Source organism: Gopherus evgoodei, chromosome 9, assembly GCF_007399415.2.
Source record: "Gopherus evgoodei ecotype Sinaloan lineage chromosome 9, rGopEvg1_v1.p, whole genome shotgun sequence".
NCBI lineage: Eukaryota > Metazoa > Chordata > Testudines > Testudinidae > Gopherus > Gopherus evgoodei.
This window is the reverse complement of record NC_044330.1, coordinates 50140824-50157654: the sequence shown is the minus strand read 5'-3', so window position 1 is coordinate 50157654 and position 16831 is coordinate 50140824. Positions and strand designations below refer to the sequence as shown.

At 40.8% G+C, this 16831-nt stretch overlaps 1 protein-coding gene across 4 annotated transcripts in view; it reads right to left on the bottom strand.

Moving 5' to 3' along the window:
* The window catches only part of STAG1 (stromal antigen 1), a 348090-nt gene that overhangs the window by 138026 nt on the left and 193233 nt on the right, over positions 1–16831 (bottom strand). For all 4 annotated transcript variants that reach the window (XM_030574674.1, XM_030574672.1, XM_030574676.1 and 1 more), the window contains 2 exons: positions 12291–12389; positions 3565–3644 (listed from right to left, as the gene is read on the bottom strand). In XM_030574674.1, coding sequence (XP_030430534.1) covers positions 3565–3644; positions 12291–12389 — 179 coding nt within the window. The remainder of the gene's footprint in view (positions 1–3564; positions 3645–12290; positions 12390–16831) is intronic.

Here is a 16831-nt window from a genome sequence, read left to right as displayed (position 1 = left end):
CATATTCCCTGGCCTATAGTTAGCTGGGTCATCCCACCTGTCCTTTTTGAATACTTGCACAATGTCAGTTAATTTCCAATCTTCTGAAATTTCCCCAGTATTCCAAGATTAATTAAAAATTAACTGTCCAGAGATCTCTCAGCCAATTGTTTTAGGACTCTTAGGTGCAAGTTATCCAGGCAGGCTGATCTAAAACATTGATCCCTAGTAGCTGCTGTCTAACATCTTCCTTAGTTACTAATGGATTGGAAAGTATTTCATCATCCTCATATTATATAGATAGGCTTGGCAGATTTAAATTTTAATAGATATCTGTCAGTAAAGCTCAATTTCACCTGACACAATGAGATCAATGAAAAAATATCGCATGGTAACAATCAGTGTGCCTGCAGGGATTGTGTATCACTGGCCATGCAGGGAGCTTTCTGCAGAAGCTGTCATGAGAATGAGTGAGCGCGTCTATGACAGCAGCATTGCAGAGGGCTCCCTGCATGGCCATAGGGCAGGTGACATCTGATCCCTGCGGGCACAAGGTGCAGGGAGAGGCTGCAGTCCTGGTAGGGCAGGGCAGATACCTCTGGCCAAGACTGAAAGGAGGGGAAGCAAGATGAACCACAGGGCGCGGGGAAGGACACCCCACTACTTAATAGCTCCTGGGGCAGGGCAGGGAGCTTTCTGTAGCCCTGCTTTCACTCATCAGCTGGCCATGCCACTGCTGAACAGTTTCTGCCTGGGAACAGCTCTTGTATTTTGGGCTGGTCAGTGAGTGGGGCACTGTGCACATCCTGGCTCAGCAGACAAGGAAATCCTGGCCAGGACTGTGAGGAAGAGGAGTCATCGTTGTCCCCGGCTGCAGAGGTGGCTGACTCACTGTTGAATGACTCAGTGCTCGCCTCCATGGTCAGAGACTTGTCTTCCTCTTCATAGATCTGGCTGGGGGGTCTCTGCTCTGACCCTGCAGCCTTCCCCGCATCTTGCACTTCCAGGGATCATGTGGTAAGCCCTCTGCAACTCTGGTGTCATGGCCCTGCTCCCTCACTCACCAGCCAAAAGAATGGGAACAGTCCCTGAGCCAGAAATGTTCAGCAGCTGGGCAGCATCCCCATGACGATAGGCTTGTCCTCCTCTTTACAATCCTGACCAGGGGCCTCTGCTCCCCTTACCCTTGAGCCCTGGTGTCATGCCCCTCAGCTGCATTAGGAACTCCCTGCTGCCCCACTGGCAGCGCTGTCCTAACCCCAATCCCACCACCCACAACTCTAAAAAATAGAAAAATTGATAAAAACTATCAAAACTAGAAAAAAATAAAAAATCAAGCTATGCCATCCCTAGATATGGGTATATCATCCTGCTACTTTTCAAATAGAGAAAAAAAATTTATTCAACATTCTGCCTTTTCTGCATCATTAACAATGCTACCCTCTTCATCTAATAATGGACCTACACCATAGCTATTATTTCCTTTTTCCTAATATATTTTTAAAACTCCTTATTGTCCATAGTCTGCCAGCCAGGGATATTTCCCTCATGTCTTTCACTTCCCCTATGTATTATTTTCTGCACATCATAATTTCTAATTTATATTGATTGCTATCTATTTCCCAGTCCTAGAGAGTCAAGTAGCACTTCTCCCAGCTTTCATACATTCTGGACTATCCTCAAACCCTGATGCAAATCAACAACAGTAACCCCATTTCTATGCTCCACCCCCCACCCCCCCCCACCCCCGATATGGAAGCCTTAATGGAATCCTCCAGTGAGAATCATAGAATATCAGGGTTGGAAGAGACCTCAGGAGGTCATCTAGTCCAACCCCCTGCTCAAAGCAGGACCAATTCCCAACTAAATCATCCCAGCCAGGGCTTTGTCAAGCCTGACCTTAAAAACCTCTAAGGAAGGAGATACCATCACCTCCCTAGATAACCCATTCCAGTGCTTCACCACCCCCCTAGTGAAAAAAAGTTTTTCCTAATATCCAACCTAAACCTCCCCCACTGCAACTTGAGACCATTACTCCTTGTTCTGTCATCTGCCACCATTGAGAACAACCGAGCTCCATCCTCTTTGTCTTACTAGACACTTACCACTAATTTCCTACATTATTCCTGCTCATGTTGCAAGTTTTGAACCTCATCTCTTAGCTCTAGAAACCTACTCGGATTCTTCATAAAGGACCTGATCCAAATCTCAACGAAGTTAATAGAAAAATTCCTACTTAATTCACTGGGCTTTGGATCATGACCCAAAGGACAAGCCTCATGAAACATTCCTCCTAGCAGCAAAAACCTGCTTGATCTCTGCTGTTACCATACAGTCAAGACCATGGCCCACCTCATAGTGCCTTAATCATTCCTATCCCTGTTTTCAACCAATGTTTCCTTCCCTAGATACAAACCAGGGAAATTTAACATGGAGTATCTTTACTTCAGAGTTAAGGTTAAACTTAAGAAATCTGAACATGTTGAGGTATTTCAACAAACTAATGATCAGATTTCTTTGAAAATTCATTCTATACTTATTCTTTGAGTACTATAAATCTTGAAAGGATTCACTGTATCATTAACATTTAACAGAGATGATTAATCCCTGCTTCAACCTTAACTGTAGAGTTGTGCCCAGAATTGTCATCACAATTTCTGGGAATTATTTTTTTTTATCTAAATGTTTTGAAAACTCAATAATGTGCCAAAATTTTGTTTTATGTCAATCATGATCTTTATTGTTTCAGATATTACAGTGACAGCACACAAACATAGTATTTTGAAAAGTCATTTTTCTTGAATTATAACAGGTACTGGTCCCAATTCAATATTGGGCACTTCCATGGATGAGAACTTTAGATTCTGCCAGACTTGAACACACGAACAATATTACATACTGATTTTTTTTTAAATTAGGGATTTTCAGTGTGTATTTAACAAAAATGTATCATCCATTTTATGCTTCAGTGTATTTGTTTTTATTAATCAATTTAAACAAACATCCTTCCAGTAGTTCTGAATATATTATGACAGTGCAGTTTTTCTTCATTCATGTATGCACATATACAGATGCAGCATTTTACATTATGAAATATATTCTTAAACTTGCAAATTTTCTATTGTGTTTTTGTATCTTTGACTTGAAACTAGAACAGAATTAAAGTTGCAACGTTAAGGTTACCAGAGCATTTCCTGACTTTAGTTTAGTTAATTTCTCAGCTATACTTCGCACACAAGTAGCTTTTTGCATTTAAAAGAAAAAAAAGACCAGAGAACAATATAACATAGTTAAAATGATCTATTTGTACTGTCAGTCTATTTTGCCAGTCTGGCATTCATGTGTATGAATGGATACACTGAAACTACTGGCACCAAGGAATTAGTAAATTTCTGAATTTCACCAGGGTATTTTTATGCAGCCATTTATCCTATTTCAACTTCTCCAAAAATTGCTCAGTGAAATTACTACACATTTAATCCACCTTCAGTCCTTCATAATACACTTGAGAAATCTAAACCTGATGCATATTGCTGACAAAAGTGCTTCTCATAGTGAATTATGCTAGCTTTGAAAAATACTCACTGAAGTATTAGAGTGACTAATCGAATGGCTTCCACAGCGACATCATATTCCTTATCAAGTGTCATTGATACAATGCGATCCTGAAAAGTAGTTGTATTAGAATGACAAAACACACAACGTTTTCAGAAAATGAATATTTAAGTTACAAAATAAACAGTCTTTGATGGACACACCTTTCCACAGAAACATGACAACCATTTGACTTCTTTCAACCATGATAAGTTCATCTAGTACAATGTGCTTTCATGGGATAGATATGCCAGGTTCTGTATATCCTGATTCTAACACTGCACATGCAACAGGAATGCGAACATGTGTCAAGGAACTTTCCCCTCCTGCCATTCCATGTAAAAATCAGGCAAATTCAGGCTGGGGAACTGAGGCACTACTCTGAGCAAGTGTCTCCTCAGTACCAGTCTGCTGAAAGGAGATGGGATTGGGCTGGATAAGGGCAGGGCTGTAGCCCCAATTTGTCTCCTTCACAATGACCAATAGAGCTCCGGTAGTGCATTTTGGGCAGGATGTATGCATGTGAAAGAGCATTGTGCAGAGAATCTCACCTCAAGCAGCTGCTGCAGCATGGCCTTTGCATGCCCATGACTTAAAGCCACCACCTGGCCTTAATAATTATCCCACATCCCTTTTATAAGTAATTTGAGGAATTTTGTGGTACAACTATGGATTTTCCTTCTCTCTCTCCGTCAATGGCGGATTAGTCACTGGACCAATGGGGCCCATGCCCAGGGGCCCTGGCCAACTGGGGGCCCCCCAAAATGGGCACCCACACACCACCCACTGCTCCTGCCAGGCTATGGAGTTGGGATGTGGGGGCTTGCCCCATTCCACCTACCTGGTGCTCATGAGGGGGAAGCCCCTGCGCCACGACCTCGCACCCTGGAAGAAGTGCCAGGAAGGTGAGCGCAAGCCCTCATGCCCTGACCCCTCTTCCCCAGCAGAATCATGGGGGCAGGAGGACTGCAGGGCGAAGGGGTGGGGAGGGGCCTCCCACTTACTCTGGCCCTGAGCCCCACAAAACAGTAATCCATCTCTGCTCTCTGTGAATTCCAGCAGACCAATGGCCAATTCAATGGCAGGATTTTCACGCATTTAGAGGAGTTCCTCTACTGCTTCCTTCCTTTCCTTTCCCAGTTTGATTTCTTTCAAATTGAAACGAATACCCTCCTTCTCTGCAGAGATGTCTGTTGATCCCTGAAACACAGTTTCTTTTGGGTTTTGATATATTTTCAAGTAAAAGAAAAACTGGGGAAATTGAAATAAAATTTGTTTTCTGAGACTTGGCCTACTCAAGCACAGACCTTGGGTTTTATGAAATGCTACTGTTAAAATACCTGGGCTGAGAAAGAACAAAAGAGAGCTAACTAAAAGGAATGAACGAGGGACTAGGGGGTGAAATTAAGAATGGCCATGAACTGAGCAAAGCAATTCCTGGTCCCCGTGCTCTTCTAGAATTCCAAGGGACAATGGCTCTAAGTACCCAAAAGCATAAGCAGACATATGCACTTTTAACATATGGTGTTTAGTAAAAATATTTAAGGAGTTTCAAGTGGCTGCCTTAAAAAGTTTGTTAATGGAAGCGTTGCCTCTTGCTGATCACACTTCAGAGGAGTGATCCTTGATCCTAATGGGACAAGGTATCTTTGCTATATCTAGATGCTCCTAAAGATTGTTTGGTGCCTACAAAGAGAAGAAAATAGTGGAATGATTTTCCAGAAAGGAGATTTCCTTTCAAAATTTGAAAGTTCTGTGAATTTGAAGTCCAATGTGAGTATGAGATTCTTTTCTGTGGACTGCTGTTAATGGCATAAGCTTGGAAAAGAAATATTTTGTATTAAGTGGAAAGTGGAGTGATGTCTTTGGTAGGAAACTGGGATAGATATGACAAACCATCTTGTCCTTTGTGGTTAGATGTAAGGTAAGAGACCTCAGTGCTGCCAGTTTCCTCTGAGTCCTGGCCAAGGAAATGGCCATTAAGAAAATAATCTCAGGGAAAAGGAAATTCAGATCTACTGTCCTCAAAGGATCAAATGAAAGTTCACATAACCTCTAATAGCAATTTTTAAATGCCACATTATCAGGGACCACTGTCAGAGGAGCTAAAGAAAGATGATTGACTCCCTTTAAGAAATGGGAAACTAACATCAGACAACTATTCTTCTATTGACTGGACTTCCAAAGAGTGTTGATGGCAGAGGTCTGCATCAGTAAGTGGCTAGGTGCAAACTTCTATCAAAATGTTTTTGAAGAAAGTCTAGAATGGAAATGATCTTCCCCGTTTTATAATGAAAACTTCCTAGCCTTGCATCATACAGAAAAGTTTGGCTATACTGTATAGTTAGTGAAGAAGTTGCTTTTTCCTAGAGCATAACATGGTTTCGGCTATCTTATCAGAAACCTCTAGCTCTTTCTGAAGTGCTCTGTTATAAAACAAGCTGAGCAATTTGAAGTGTGTTGGCTTATGTTGTGCTTGGGTCCTTGCTGAAGGACATTTTTGCACAGAAGATGATTCTACTAAGTTCCCTAATCCAGACCTTCTGGGACACACAGGAGCTGAAAGTATTATCAGTTTTGTGCCAAGCTACACTTCTTAGCACTTTCCATACAGAAGTTGCTGAAGGAAAAGTCTGGAACTTTACACAAACACAAGGAACTGACACAGTCAAAGCTAATATTTCTGATGTTGCTGCAAAATTGGGCACATCTGGGCCACTCTACCTTGTATGGTCCCTTATAATATGTGCTAACTACTTATGCTAAATAGTCTGTTCCACCTTGCATTTAACTGTGATGCTCAGAGTAATTTTCCTAGACCTGAAGAAGAGCAGTGTGTGGCTCAAAAGTTTGTCTCTCTCACCAACAGAAGTTGATCCAATAAAAAAATATTATCTCACCCACTTTGTCTCTCCGTCACTTAGGAACTTTCGAAAATTTTACACTTGTACTTTTGATTTGGCCTGGAAAAGGAATAATTCCCACAATCCCTACAGTGTCTCATTTTGTGTTTGTACTTAATAGGTGATTTCCTGGTGGAAAACAAGTGGTTTTTCCTTGATGAATGACACTTGGACTTCTTTGACTAAGCACTGGAATAGTATCTACCACCTCTTCAGGCAGAAACTCTGAAAAGGAAGAGCCATCATTCTCAGTGATATCACCTCCCCCACTTTCACCTCAATGGTCAAATCACAAAGGCCCTTCAAGCTAACAGAGAGGTGAAAAGAGTACTAGAGGCCAAACACAGAGCACCCTAGGCTATGTCATTTAAACTCTTAACAGCCACGGTATCTCTAGAGAGATTTCTCCTGCTATGAGGGATGGACAAGCAAAACTCCTACTGAACCGCTAGAGCTAGCAAAAAGCTGACCTGGAAACATATGAATAATAAGCAGCCAAGGAAAACTGAATGGCAATTAAATACATTATTTTTCATGTAACCCTTCACGTTTTCTCTATTTTGCTTGTAGGAATACAGATTTCACATGCAGATGTGTTTTCTTGGAGCAGGGGGGAGCAAGAGAGTTCAATTTGGGGCAGAAATGCATTTTCCTGAGAACTTTTGACCAAGTGTACCAATTTGAACCAAAGCAGGTTTAGCACCAGAAGAAGTAGGCTGTTTCCAAATAATTTTTGGACTGATAAACCAAGCAGCTTCCCTAGTACCTCAAAACAGGAAGACACCATTAGAATTAATCTGTTCCTGAAGTTCTTCAAACTTCATGATAGAGAGAAAATTTATCAAAGTATACCCAATGATTCTGAGAAACTGCTGGGGCATGTGACTAGTTCCGACTTCCAGGAGTGTGTCTCTCTCTCTCAGACTGACTTACAGCTTTAGAGATCTTTTTTAAAGGAGATTGATTAGAAGAAGTAGCCACAAGCAAATCCTTGAGACTGCACAAATCACATGAAGAAGCACTAGGGAGAACGCTTTGAGGGTTTTCTTGGGATTTTCTTGGCACTTGCCTGAACTGCCAAGTAGATACTATGTATCCAGGAGATAAATAAGGTATCTGCCTTCCTCCCTGCCGGCCGAATTCTCTTCTACCAGTGAAGAGACCACACCAAAGAAATTCATTTTGAAGGGACTCTAGTGAAATTTTAATGATAGATCAAACTAAACGACAGAGTATAGAAGAGGCAATGTGGGGAATCTTTCACTATACTGCCCAGCAGATATTTTGTGAGTAGAGAATTTAAATCTACTGGTGAAAGATGGTGGATAGAGCAGCAATGGAGACTGAAATCTCTCCACAGACAGTGCAGCAATACAGCAGCTCTGACAGTTTCCCCACACTGACCTATCAAGATGCCTCCCTCTGAAATAAAGTGATCATATTGCAGGGGTGAATTGATAGATATGTCTTCTATAGTTTGTTTCTTTGATAAGACTGTCAAACAAGGTACTAGATTAGTGTGGTAACCAAAGTATGATAAAATGCTGCTCCAACAACTTTGTGCAAGCAACATTCCATGAAAGAACAATCACTCTCACAATACATCTCTGTTAGGACAACCTACACTCCTTTTGCAAGAAAGGTATATGCAGTTCAGTGTGCTATGTGTCAGGTCTCAGTCTTTGTATTGCCCTCCATCCCTGAGACAGCTACATCTCAGTGGTTTTGTACAGAGTTTTTCAATTGTATTAGTGTAAAACACAAAGAAGTGCTGTTTTTAACGCAGTTTTCTTGCCAGTATCACACTGCTCTTTCTAACAGATTAGTGAACTATTCTCTTTGACTGACCAACATGCCAAACCAGCTAGACTAAATTTTTGTTCAAAAAATGGTTATTAACCCGTATTTACTCTTCAAGTGATTATGCCCATATACAGTCTATAGTGGTAGCATGTGCACCCAATGTTCTTGAGTCGGAAGCTTGAGTCAGAGGCTTTTGCCAGCAGAACTAGCAGGCAGCATGTGCTCCCCTGTTCTTGAGCATGGGGCTGAGAGTATAAAGGGATATGGTCACTGCCTCCTTTTCCATTCCTTCACACTGACATCCAGTGAAGATGCAAAGTAGAGAGGAAGGCGGGAGAGGCAAGGAATGTGTGTGCGCCCAACACATCTCAAAGAACAATTGCTACTGTACAGATAAGTGTGACAGAATACACCTCTGTATTCACACCCTACATACTATTGTAATAATCTTTGCACAAAAGTATGCCTTGTGAGGTATCATTTGAAAACTCACAATTTACTGGTCAGTATTGTCGTGGTAAAATATGTATGACAAAATTGTATGTGAAGTTATAAGATTCCTCTACGTGGCGTTATTAATACATGTTCCAAAGTCCACAGCACGGCCCAGAGGTTAGCAAACAGGTCTGTCCTAAACAAAGGAATGTGTGCTCTGCTTAATTTGCATTTAAACAGTAAACAGTATCATCAAGTAGGAAGGGAAGACAAAGGAAACTCAAACAGGTGAAGAAAACCAGCAAGGAATATCCTTCCACAAAGACTGGTTCTCAACCACAAATGTTTTTCAAGAAGGGGACTTAAACTATAAAAAGGGACCCCTCTTTTCTCTCCTTGCCCATCACATGCACTGCATCTAAAGAGACATAGGAAGCAGTCATCGGAGGAGGAAAAATCCTGACCAGAGAGTTTGGTCAGTAATCTACTGAAACATATGGTGAGAAACTGCTTTAATCTAATATAGTTTGTTAAATTAAGCATTAGTAAATGTTTTATTATTTTTTATATCCATTTACAACTTGTATGTCTCATTACTTGTGCTCATTTAAAATCACTTTGTAGTTAATAAAACTTGTTTTCCTCTTTTATCTAATCCAATGCGCTTCAACTGAAGTGTCTGAATAACTATTTAAGGTAATAAAAGGGCATATTATTCCCTTGAATGAATAATGGCATTAAAATATTATACTGTCCATGGGAGGGCTGGGCAGTACACGACATACATTTCTGGGGGAAAATCTGAAACCGGGGATGCGTAGGTGTCATCCTGCAGTATAACGAAGGCAGGTGAGAGTCAGAGTGTAATCCCAGTGTGGCTGGCAGGCTTGCACTTACACAGAGACACTCAGGGTGTGGCTTGCATGCTGGAAGGCTGTCTGTGAGTGGTCCTACTGGGAGCTACTTCAGAAAGCCATTATAAGGTACCCAAGATTGCAGGGGAGGGGTGACACTGCCCCCAACTGATTTGGATTGTACCCTCATAAGTTATCACTTTTTTCTTCTTCAAGTGACTGTACACACATACAGTCCTCTGTAGGTGACTCAATAGCAATTTTCTTACAAGTAGTGGGACTTCAGATTACCTGAAGAGAGTCTGCAAGACTGACTTGCTGAAGCTTGCATTATTTTGGGAAGGGTGAATAACTGCATAGTGTCTGGAAACAGTTACATGCTGTTTTACAAATTTTCATTACTGGTATGTTGCTCAAAAAGGTTGACAAACAGGAATGACCCTAGTGTAATGGACTGTTATCCTTTGAGGAGGAAAGACCTTAGCTAGATCATAGCAGAGCTTGATACAATCAGAAATCTAGTGGGCTATACACTGATCTCTAACAGATTGTCCTTTAAATCTTTCAGCATAGGCTACAAAAAGTCTAAGAGAAGATCTGAAAGATTTTGTATGGTCTAGATAAAAGGACAGAGCCCTCCGAATATCCAACACTTGAAGCTTTATCTCATCCCTACTACACTGAAGCTTTGGAAACACCAGACGGCATATGGTCCAATTGAGATGGAATGCAGAAACAACCTTAGGCATAAACTTAGGGTGTAGCCTGAGAGAGACCTTGTCCCTGTGGAATAGTGTGTGAAAGGACAGTCAGCTAGTAGTGCCTGAGGCTTTGATACCCTCCTCACAGAAGTAACTGCTACCAGAAACACTCTTTTAATTTATAGCAACAGTAAGAATGCTGTTGCCAAAGGTTCAAAAGGGAAACTCATTAAGCATGACAGTACTCAATTTAGATCCCATGAGGGCACTGCATTAGACACAGGAGAGTAAATATGTACAAATCCCTTTAGAAATCTAGTTATCAAGGGATGTAAAGAGATTGAAAATCCATTGACAGGTGGATGTAAGCAAAAATGGCTGCGAAATAGACTCTTACTGAACTAAATGAGAAACCAGAAGATTTCAAATGTCATGGGTAGCTCAATATTTGTCTGATCTGTGTGCAACCAGCTGATAACTGATGTGATTCAGCAGAGACTAAAAAAAATTCCATTTCGCTGAATAGGTGACTCATGGAGTCCTTTCTGCTATTTCCCAAGATAGCCTGGACATCCTAAAAACAGACTTTTCCCCTTGAGTTACTTAGACAGAGGTTATCCAAGCAGTGAGTTGCAAAGTTTGCGGGTTGGGGTGCAGGGATTTGTTCCTGGTTTTGAGACAAGAGATCCTTCACCAGTGATCAAGCTATGGGTGGTTGAATTGAGAGCTAATACAAGTCCATGATGCCTTGGTCAGGCAGGTGCTATGAGGTTCATGGCTGCTTTGTCTATGTTCTGATTACTTGGAATTACAGGGATTGAATGGAATGCATACAGCAGATGATTTGACGAGGAAAGAAGAAAAGCAGCTGTTATGGAGCCCAGACTGCAATCTGCCCTGTAGCAGAATTTCCTGGATGTGTTGTTCAGGTTTGTTCAATGAGGTCTAATATTAAGTACAATAACTCCTCACTTAAAGTCGCCCCAGTTAACGTTGTTACATTGCTCATCAATTAGAGAACATGCTCACATAGTATGCCATCTTGTGCTGGTTATAGCGTGCCTCTGCCTTGAATTGTTTTCCGGGGAGCACTACTGAAAAGTTATTTTTCATTTAAATTATTTTTTCATGACATTTTCTTAAATTAGCCCATCTGCCTACAAATAGACACTCTTATAATAGCTAATAACTAAATAAGATACATGGTAAATCCCAGCAATTCCATCACCGAGCCAGAAACAACCTATTTGGTTGTCCTTTCAAAGAATAGTGTGGAATCATTCCAGAGAAGTACCATTAGATGAACATTTTACATTACTGATTAACATACTGCATGTTAATTTCAATTATGAGAATTATGATATATATATCGCATCACTGGGATGTGCCCTGAGGTTGGTCAGCTGGTCATTCATGCTCTCACACACTTTCATTAAAGAGTTATCTTGACAGCATCTCTTTCCATATTAATCAATTATATTATAATAGAAAGTAAACATTTATATATAAAAATACTTACTTTCTAATATAATATAATTTTATATATGAAAGTAAATATTAGAGAACATGGGAAAACCTTCATGAGCCCTGAAATTCACTGAGATTAAAATATAAAAATCATAGGATTATTCGGTAATGTGAGAGGACAAGTGGACAGTGGGAAAGTAAGAATCATGCCCAGATCTAGTGATGGATATTTGATAAATAACTTCAAAAATAAATGTGCTGGTATCACCCTCATAAATTTCATTCAGGAATACTTCTGCTTCTGAAATGAGTCACATTTCTGTAATTTAAAAGACCAAGAGCCCTTTTCCTACTGAAAATAGCAAACATGATTGTTTCACCACTGTAGCTGGATAGTCCTCATGAAAAGCACTTAATCAGTGGCAGAAGCAGGTGAGTCTTCTTCACATAATTTAATGCACGATTTAAGAGATGTGAAATGACTAGATAGATAAGAGACAATTCTACCGTTTTACAGTTTTTTAAAAAATCACATTTCCTCTTTTCACTCTTACCTTGAATCTGTTAGTAAATAGCTCCAGTTTAGGAAACAACTCCCTGTTGGTGTACAGACTCTGTAGAGCTTTCAAACACTTCAACCTCACTTCACCTTGCTAAAGAAAAACACACTAAGATTAGCCAAAATATCCTAATGAAATGTACATGAAGATTAAGTAGCATCCATCTAGTAATCTCTAGTTTTGTTGTACATTTAAAATTCTATGTAAATAAGTTACCAAAAACAACCTCATTAAATAATCTAACAGTTAAATTAAAATGTACAAAAATATTAGGGAATATTCTACAAAAACAAGTGTTATACTTCTTCTGCTTCTGTATACAGAAAAGACCCAACCTGCACCACTGAAGTTCATGGAGGCAGGACTGAGTCCAAAGCTGGCTTCTAAAGATTCTTTCAGTTGATGTTGAAAACAAAACAAAACAAACAAAAACCCCCAAACCAGCGGGAAAAATATAAGAATTATTTGAAACTCGTGTCTGTTGGGGTATGTAAGAGTTAAGTAAATACCTGGGTAACCGTTGTCATGGTAAAAGGGAGTAAGGCACAGGCGAGCACTATTTCTTCGCTTGATAAATAAAGTTACCATTCTTTTTCCTTCCCTTCCGCTTGTTAAGGATAGATAAGCATTGCAGCTGCATAAGGAATATGGTTGTCTGAAGGATACCCTTTGTGTGAAGAAGTGTTATCTCCCCTCTCCCTTCCTCTCCCAGTTACATAAACGAGCTCGGGGTCATGGCCCCTTCCTCCTTCCCCAGTGAGTTGCTGATTAAGGGAACTTGTGGCTACAATTACTGTAAAGAAATGCATCTTCAAGGTAAAAAGGTCTGTATAATATGCTTAATGCTGTAAACAGGGGCAGGTATAATTATATTCAGTATATAGCTATTAATATTCATTATATGGGTGTTCATATTATTAAACAAGAGTTTTGGGGGCACTGTAATAAACGTGGGTACTTACATATTAAGTTAGATAAAAAGAGTGTGATGTGATTAATTCAGGTCTTACTTGACAATTGGGCCGAGGGGAACAACTACCGCAATAAAGAAGTCGGTTTACTCAATCCGCCTATGGGTCCTCCTGCTCCTTCTTTCCATCTCTAACAGTGTCTTCTGAAGATGTATATTGAATATACAAAAGATTGACCCCCTAGTGAATTTTTTGTCTTTACAATATGAAAGTCTGGATTTAACTTTGCTTCATGTTATGATCTTGGAGAACAGCCATTAGCAAGGGGCACTGGTCAGCTTGTGCAAAATTTCCACAAGTACCTATCTCTTCTCAATGCCTTTTCACACACATTGTATGGTACACAAAGCTAAGAAATATCAAAAAAGAAAAACCCATCATCTCTTAACTCTGAGGAGATGGGGGATAGATAAGTGCCAATCAATGATGGGGATTCCACAACCTCCCTTTGAAAACCTATTCTAGATCTTAACTACCCTTTAAGTTAGAAAGTTTATCCTAACATCTAACCTGAATTTCCCTTGCTGCATATTAAGCCCATTACTTCTTGTCCTACCTTCAGTGGACATGAGGGACAATTGATCACTGTCCTCTTTATAACATGTTAGAAGACTGCTATCATGCTCTCCTTCAGTCTTCTTTTCTCGAGCCTAAATGTGCCCAGTTTTTTTTTTAACCATTCCTGGTTTTCTAAACCTTTTATCACTTTTGTTGCTCTCCTCTGGACTCACTCCAGTTTTTCCATATCTTTCCTAAAGTGGGGTGTCCAGAGTTGGACATAGTACTCCAGCTGAGGCCTCACCAGTACCGAGCAGAGTGGGACAATTACCTCCCATATCTTATACACAACACCCCTGTTAATACACCCAAGAATATTAGCCTTTTTTGCAGCTACATCACACTGGTGACTCATTCGATTTGTGATCCACTAGAACCCTCAGATCCTTTTCAGCAGTACTACCATCTAGCCAATTATTCCTCATTTCATGTTTGTGCACTTGTCTTCATTAAATTTCATCTTGTTTAATTCAGATCAATACTCCAATTTGTCAAGTAATTTTGAATTCTAATCCTGTCCCCCAAAGTGCTTGTAATCCCGCCCATTTTGGTTTTTCTATAAATTATAAGAATACTCTCCACTACATTATCCAGGTCATTAATGAAAATATTAAATAATATCAGATCCAGAACTGCCCCAGGCGGCTTCACTAGATACACCCTCCTGGTTTGAGAGTGAACTATTGATGACTACTCTGAGTATGTCTTTCAACCAATTGTGCTCCCATCTTTTAGTAATTCTGTCTAGACGACATTTCCCTAGTTTGCTTGTGAGAATGCTACATGGGACACTCCCAAAAACCTTACTAAAAATCAAGATACATCACATCTACTGCTTCCTCCTCCCCTCCCCTCCCCCATCCACTAGGCCAGTGACCCAAAGAAGGAAATTGTTGGTCTAGCATGATTTCTTCTTGACAAATCAATGCTGGATATTCCTTATAACCCTGTTATCCTCCAGGTGTTTACAAACTGATTGTTAAATAATTTGCTCCCATATCTTTCCAGGTATCAAAGTTATGCCGACTGGTCTCTAATTCCCTGGGTCCTCTTTGTTACCTTTTTGCAACTTTAAGGCATAGGGCACCCCAGGAAAATAATACAAGTCACTGAAACCTCATGAAAAAGACAGAGCTTGATTCTTGTGTCAGCTTATGTTGTGCTCATTGCTGCACCTCAAGGCTGCTCAAACTAGCACCAGGATGAACATTCAGAGACTGAGACTATAAATGTGGTCAGAATCCTAATCACCTAAGTTCTTTTCTCCTGAACTCCATAAATCCAAGATGGAAGAGGGGTGGATGGGCAGAAAGTGGAAGTATACAGAAGCAACCCTTGAAGAACGACAGTTACTATTAAGTAACCACTTTCCTTTTGGTGAGCTTTTGCATACTTCTACTCATGAGAGACTGGTATTGTCAATCTTTGGTAGGGTGTACTCTAGCTTCGATGTTTCTGGGATTACTACTGCAGAGGAAGCTTGAGAGATGCAACAGACTCTTTTAACGTGATTTCTATGCACTTCCACCAATTGATCTGTCAAGCTTTACAAAGCATAAGGTAGGTCATTGTAATTTTGGACCATCAAATCTTAGAGAGATCGTTTCCTGAGACAAGCCTAAGAGATTGTATAAATGGCTAAAGCTATCAGGAAAAATCTTGCAGATATAAAACAATTTTGACTTACTGCAAGATTGCTGCAGACCTTTTCTTTGACTTGTATGGATTCCATAACTGCATCTAGAAAGGATATCTGGTGTATGGAGGCCAGGGGAAACTTTTCCCAGCTGATCTGAAGATACTGCAGGCTGTTTGAATTGATAAACTGAGTAGGTTGTTGGATCTAGTTCTTGTCATCCAGTTGTCTGAGCAAGGGTAGAAATTGATGTTTCATCTTAAGTGGACAGCCATCATTGCCAAGCACTTGGTGAAAACTGTGTGTTCTGTTGACAGTCCAAATGACAGGACCTTGTATTGAAAGTGTCTGTTGCTCACACTAAATGGCCGCATTAGTACATGGAAGTGCCTGTCCTTTAGGGTGAAAGAACTGAGACAGTCGCAGGGCAGGAGGATGGGAGTGATGCTTCTCAAAGACAGAAGGCAGAATTAATCTTCTGATGAAACTCTTCAGTTTCCAAAAGATAATATGAGGGAGAGGTTCTTTTGGATGAGGAAGTGCCTGCTGTAGAAGCTTTTCCTTTGGTACTGACTCTGAACCTCTTCTATGGATCGCTCTGTAGAAGAGAATTCACCTAGAAGTAATAACTCATCAAAAGGATCCCTGATGAAATGTCAAAGCAGAATTTAGAGGCAGCCTAGACTTAAAAAGGATGCAGTAGCTATTCTTCACAATCTGCTTTCAAGCTGTTTGGTAGTGGGCCTGATGGCCCTAAAGGAAGATAAAGAATACAATGAAATTGGTTCTGTGCTCCTGACAAATGCATCAAAACTGAGGAGGCTGGAGACTGGGAGGGACCTCCTGGAGACCTGTGTCTTGCAGACTTGGTTTTAGACAATATATTCATGTAATGTTTAAGAAAAGTTTTGTAAATGAGTTCCAATAGTTCATGGATTAGGGACCCTGTAGCAGGGTGGTCACCCTCTCCGGCCCCGAGAGTTACAGCCAGCCATCGGAGAGGACTGGGGCTGTGAGCCAAAAAACGAGGTTGATTGGGGAAAAAGCCATAGCTAGGGCCACGCCCCAATAAGGCCACAACTGGCCCTATAAAAGGCTGTGGGCCAGGAGCTCTGGCAGTGTCTCTCTAGCTGTGGAGCAAGACAGGCCTGGCTGCTTGGGAGCTCAGCAGGGTACCTAGAGTGAAGCAGGGCTGGGGAAAGGACAGAGGAGCTGGAGAGCTCCAGACTGGAAAACCCCCAGGCTGCAGGCCTTGGTAAAGGCCAGGAAGGGTACCAGCGTTGCAGACGTGCAGCCCAGGGTGGGTAAAGGCAACAGGTCCAAAACCCGCTTGCCGATGATGAGTGGTATAGACTGAAGTCTGCCCCAGT